Raw genomic sequence first — 6268 nt, 5'->3', positions numbered from 1 at the left:
ATGATATGCTTATATAACTAGATTGGATTAAGATTTAAAGCCATCCGATCTTATTAAAATTCAAAATTTCAAATACGATTATATTATAATATATGTTGATTTTAATATTAAAAATATATAGTTATATATAAAATATAAAAATGTAATTTTATATAAATTATAAAAATTCAATATATTATATTTATATTAATGTATTATACAAGTCAAAAAATAATTACCTTTTTTAATTTCGGATCAAATCAGAATTTGATCCGAGATTTCGGATTTCGGTTTTCATTAATCGGATGCCGAATCCGATCCGTTTACGGTAATCAGTTCCATTAACCGGACGAGTCGGTCTATGGTCAACTTACATTGGTTCGGGTTCAATCGAACCAGTAAACATGCGGAAACATCGCCTTGTTCTGTAGCGATCGTATATATTTCATCGTTCAGAACCCTAAAGCCGTCTCTTCTGCGTCGCCGTCGCTCTCCTCCCCCCACCCCCCATCCCACCCCAAGCTCTGATCGCTGCACCCCAGGCAGAAGAATGGTAAGTTGCCCTCTTCCTTCCTTTTCTCCTGAAAAATAAAATTTTTATCTAGTTTATGCCATTTCATGTCTTCAAATCTATTAGTGATCCAGTTCTCAGATCTTTCGTATTCAGTATCATACATTTTCTATGCTCCTGTAGAGATGGTTCTTGTGTCTGCAGTTTCGACATGGTAGTTGTCAGTGGAAGTGGCATATTAGCTAGAAGTCATATTGGAAGGAATTGTATTTTACCTTGGTGAAATATGGGCTCTGTTTAGGAGCTGCATATTACATCGGGGATAGCTTTATTGGTTCTTTTGTGCCCAATTGTCTACGAGTTTTCAAATAACTAGTACTGCTTCCTTTCTTTTGTTTGATGTAGAATTGCCTTTCTTGACACTACCCATTTATAGTCCACATTTTCTCTCAAAATACAGAGGTTTAATGTTTCTCTTCCAAATGATTACCGTGAAACTTAATTGAAGCTTCACTCAAATCATGAAGGAACAACATTGATCAAAACAAAAAGAATTTATAACAGAAATAATGTCGTTCTTGTACTTGGGATCGAATCTTGCCTGCACCTAGGTTAGGTTGGGGGTTTATGGGTTTGGGGGATGGGCTACCCACGTTGTGTAGCCCCTTGGAGCAAAAAGATAAAAATCCACTACTGATAAAAAAAGAAGCATCTTAAGCATTCAAAACCTTTGAATTTTATAGGGTTGTCACTTTGTATTTGGGGATGATTGGAATGCTCCAAATACTGTATTATCTTCTTCCTTTGAATGTCTGTTGAATATGCACTTTCCATGTACTTGGGTTTGAAGTCAATGGTTCTTGCATACAGTTATCCGTATCGTATTTTGTTGATATAAATTCTTGTAGAGATGGTTGTTAGATGGATTTGATGAGCGTGTGCTTAAATAATAATCCTCCGTTGTGGTCATGGTTCTTAAAATTTGGTGATTAAAGGTTTATGGTGTTGGTATTTCCCTGAAGTTACAAATGGGTTTCTAATAGAGAAAGTTTTATGTTTTTTTTTTGTTGTAATTCATCTTGGGCTAGTTCAGAAATAGGCTTTCCATCCTATTAGACTCTCTTTGGCTTGGGGTAGAAGCAGATAAAACAGGACAGAAGAGGACTCACAAATCACTACTTTCCGGATTTTATCCATTTTCCTCTGAAAACGGATCTAGCTGGAATCCAGAGAGCAGAAGAATTTTAGTCATGTTTCAACCTTTTAGTTGTTTTTTTTTTTATACAAAGGAATGATAAACCAACAGAGCCTAGGAAAAGCACTACCTGCAACAGCAACCCTTTTTAGTTGATTTTGGAATTTTCTGAGGGTCCTGGTCTTTCTTGTTCATTTGCTTTTGACTTCCCCTTTTGATTTCCAGTTCTATTCATTGAATCCAAACACACCTAGTATCAAGTGAATGTCTAACTCTAACCCTCCCTTTAGGTTAAGTATATATCTAACTCTTCCACATGAGCAGACGAGTTATGAAATTGCTATTTGCTTCCCGAAGATAAAATTTTGACACTTGGACTTTTGTTATATTTTATGTTATTCTTGGATCTTGGTTTGGTTGCTGAGTGATAAGTCTATTTTTTGTAATCTTTTTTTTGGCTTTCCTTTGGTTGTTAAATCTCTCCTCTAATTTTGAACGATTTACTTTTGGACTTCAGGCTAGAGGGTTGAAGAAACATCTGAAGAGGCTCAATGCCCCGAAGCATTGGATGCTTGACAAGCTCGGGGGTGCATTTGTAAGTTTAGACTTCCTTGGCAGACATTTCTTCTGTTAACATTTTTTATGCTTGTATGTTAATGAGATTACTTTTTTTATAGGCTCCTAAACCATCATCTGGGCCCCACAAAGCCCGTGAATGCTTGCCACTGATCCTTATTCTGCGAAACCGGTTGAAATATGCTCTTACATATCGTGAAGTTATTGCTATCTTAATGCAAAGGCATGTTTTGGTTGATGGAAAAGTTAGAACAGACAAGACATACCCTGCCGGTTTCATGGGTAAATACTCACCCACTTCTATGCACTATCCTTGTTATAGGAATAGTATTCACCACAGGGCTGCTTTTCTGTCTTAGATAAGTCTAATTAATCCATTAAATTAAAACTCTATACTTCTTGATCTACTAAAAAGTACATGCATCAATTTGGTATAATTACTAATTAGAAGAGGTTGTGTCCCCTGATTATTTCTAGAACATGAAGGCAGATTTTCCTTTAACTAAAAACTATGGTACTCATAAAAAAATCCATTATCTATTTTTTTCTCTTCCTGATTGTCATAGTAGGATATTTTTACTTTTCATGGTTATCATTCAGTGGTTTTCACCAATGAGATAAACTAGGGTAAAGACTTCTTCTTTGATGTCTTGTTCGAATCCACTGAACTGGCTTAACATGATCAACGAATTCTGACCAGTTATTTAAGTTTCAAATTGGCAAGTCATAAAGTGATTTAAGTATGCGCCAGTGGATATTTGAGAGGGGGGCTCTTAAGAAAAAAGGTCTAACATAATCATACAAGGGTAAAAGGTCTAATATTCCAAGTTTGGAATTCATCATTAACGTCAAACAAAAGTTTTTGTTTTTCTGAAGAATGGGAAGGAGAATAGTCATTATATTGTGAAAAACATGAATAGTCGGTGTTGCTTAGTGCTAGAAAATAGTTGACATTGAGTGATTATCACATTTATTTGCTTTGATGTTACTCTCAAGTCCCAACATAAAATCTCATTTTATCATGAGATTGTTGGGCTTGTTCCAAGTAAATGATGACACATGGATGTAATAATGGCATGTTTGATTCAGTGTTTTAAAAGGCGTGGGAGGCGTACGCACGCCTCCAGGCAAGGTGCTCCCAAAACGCCCTGAGGCGTATGCCAGAGGCGCTGACACCTCTGAGGCGTACGCCTCATGCACCTCTGATATAAAAAGACAGAAAAAAAAGAAAAAAGTAAAGGAAAAGAAAGGGAAGGGAAAGAAAAAGAAAGAGAAGAAAAAAAGGAGAAAAGGAAAGAAAAGGAAAGGAAAGGAAAGGGAAGGGAAGGGAAGGGAAGAAAAGATAAGGGGAAAGAAAGTGGTTTGTCCCCTGCCCCTTTGGCTGGGGGGCTTTCCGCTTCGACAAGACCCCCCCTTTCAACTAATTTTATGCATTTTTATTCTTCTTAATATAAAAGATTTTTATTAAAAATAAAGAAAAAATGAGATCCCCCATTCCTCTTCATCCTCCTCCTAATCCCCCTCCTCTTAAGGAGGCTTACGCCTCCTTGTGTTCGGGAGGCTTATGCCTTTTGCGTTCTGAACTATGCCTCACGTCTCTAGGTAGTGGAACGCCTTGCTTCATGCCTCCGCGTTTTAAAACATTGGTTTGATTATTCCATCATAAATTAAATGGTGCATCTTCTTTGCTGTATTTTTGCTCATGAATCTTGCGTTTTTATTCATTTACTTGTTTAGTATTTCATTTTTGCTTCTTTCCCTGATCATCTTTTGCAGATGTTGTGTCAATTCCCAAGACTAATGAGAATTTCCGACTTCTATACGACACAAAAGGTCGCTTCCGCCTCCATTCTATCAAGGATGAAGAGGCAAAGGTAAGACATTTTTTAAACCCCATCAAGGTGGTCTAGAAGGCAATTCCCATGAAATTCTCAACAACTAAATTTTGTTGTCTGCAGTTCAAGCTATGCAAGGTCCGATCAGTTCAGTTTGGAGACAAGGGTATTCCCTACCTGAACACATACGATGGGCGCACCATCCGCTATCCAGACCCTCTAATCAGGGCAAACGACACTATCAAGCTTGACCTCGAGACCAACAAGATCATTGATTTCATTAAGTTCGATGTTGGGAATGTGGTCATGGTGACTGGTGGTAGAAACAGGGGACGTGTAGGAGTCATCAAGAACAGGGAGAAGCACAAGGGAAGCTTTGAGACTATTCATGTCCAGGATGCAACAGGGCATGAATTTGCCACTCGTTTGGGTAATGTTTTCACCATCGGCAAGGGGACCAAGCCGTGGGTGTCTCTTCCCAAGGGAAAGGGTATTAAGCTTTCCATCATCGAGGAAGCAAGGAAGCGCATCGCAGCAGCAGCAGCAGCAGCAGCCTCCACTGCATAAGTTGGCGAGTTGCAACTAGGCAAAGTTCTCTTTAGAGCTTTTCTTTCCGAGTCTTTTCGTTCATACTTCTTCTGTTTTTAATGGTTGATTAAGTGGTAAACTGTTTCTCACATAGAGTTTAGGTTTATTGTTTTCTCCATCAGTACATCTTGTTGAAAATTTTGTAGACGTTCAATTTTTGAGAGAGGTTAAAACCGTTTTGCTTGGCACACTATACTATATTACCGTGTCTGCTCACCTACTTAAAGTGAAACGTGGCTGAGTAGTTGATATTTGTTGCCTATTGGGATTGCAAAGGTATCATGTTGAACTGGATATGCATAGAATATGGGATTGGTTCTTTATTTTTGGATTTTTTTGGTAATGCTTTTTTTTGGATTTATTTTTGAAATACCCTACCAAACACCTCCTAAACTTATTTGACATGTATCTTCACTTTGTGAAATGGCTTGTTATCACATGATATATTTAGATTTTTATGATGACAATTTTTGAATTTCCTCAAAACATATTTGAGGACCAAACTGCCCTTTATGCTACATGTTTTTACACTTGTTCTGTTCATAAGATTTCGACAAGTAGATCGACGACGGGAATTCAGAATTTTTTTAGGTATATTAGTAATTAAAAAGTGGAGCATGTTTGGTATTTCGTATTTGAGAATAAGGAATTTTGATATGCATTTAAAATGTAAGGGGCATTTACGTTATTGTTTACTTGTCAGTGGTTTTAACTTTGAACCTCTTCATTCTTCTAAATGGGCGTGGATGGTGGATCAGTGGATCTATTGTCTGCATAATTTTATATAGAAATACTTTGGCCATTTATTATATAGCATATAGCGCATATAGTAACCATTCAATTTATTCTGGGTGGACAGAGCCACAAGATTTTGTAGATGGAAATATGCGATTTTTTTGCAGATCAGAACCATCTACAGATTGTTTCTAATACACCATGATACGGGCGTTGCCGCCTCATCATAGCCACGTCAGCCACTCCGAATATTTTGTTCGAACCACTTGATCTTTCGTACAAGTTGTTAGTATTGTGTTGAGTGTCTCATCATTAATGTAACGGTCTTTGACTGCCCATGATTATAAATGATTGAATAATGAAAACGAATGATTGAACTTGCCTTATCATTATTAGTATTCTCTTGGGTCTCGTTTTTGGCCATCCCCTTTGAGTGGTGATTCTAACCATAGCTCGGGGAAACTCGAAGCTCTTTCCTCGACAACGGGAAGAGGTTCTTAACATCTTGGTATCAGAGTAAGCGAACCCCTGGGCAGCTCAGATACTGGCAATGGAGGATAGCGTAGGAAGCTTGGAAAAATCCCGTGAGGAAATGAATATGAAGTTCGTTGAAATGCTTGAGCGTCTAAACTACATCGCTTCACAACTGGACCAACAGGAGGAGTCTCAGCACCGGTCATCCACTGGTGGTGGCTTCGGGAAGTGGCTTTATCTCCCCGCAAAAGTTTTGGAAGGTGGAACTGCCGAAGTTCGGAGGCACCGAGCTAGATGGGTGGCTTCTCCTCATCTAACAGTACTTCCGCCTACAGGAGGTACACGAGGAGAGATGGGTTGCAGTGGCGAGCCTTG

General features: G+C 38.2%; 1 protein-coding gene across 1 annotated transcript; it reads left to right on the top strand.

The window, feature by feature from the left end:
- The first annotated feature begins 413 nt into the window (after positions 1-413).
- On the top strand, positions 414-4944 carry LOC104611414 (small ribosomal subunit protein eS4z). The gene is made up of 5 exons (XM_010278432.3): positions 414-532; positions 2203-2280; positions 2363-2543; positions 4038-4135; positions 4220-4944. Exons 1-5 carry the CDS (start codon positions 530-532, stop codon positions 4661-4663), a joined length of 804 nt encoding a protein of 267 aa, XP_010276734.1. The 5' UTR covers positions 414-529; the 3' UTR covers positions 4664-4944.
- Positions 4945-6268: the final 1324 nt, after the last annotated feature.

This window comes from Nelumbo nucifera, chromosome 3 (genome assembly GCF_055504915.1).
Source record: "Nelumbo nucifera cultivar China Antique chromosome 3, China Antique-T2T, whole genome shotgun sequence".
Taxonomy (NCBI): Eukaryota; Viridiplantae; Streptophyta; class Magnoliopsida; order Proteales; family Nelumbonaceae; genus Nelumbo; species Nelumbo nucifera.
Note: the sequence above shows the minus strand (reverse complement) of the source record. Positions and strands in the feature narration are given on the sequence as shown.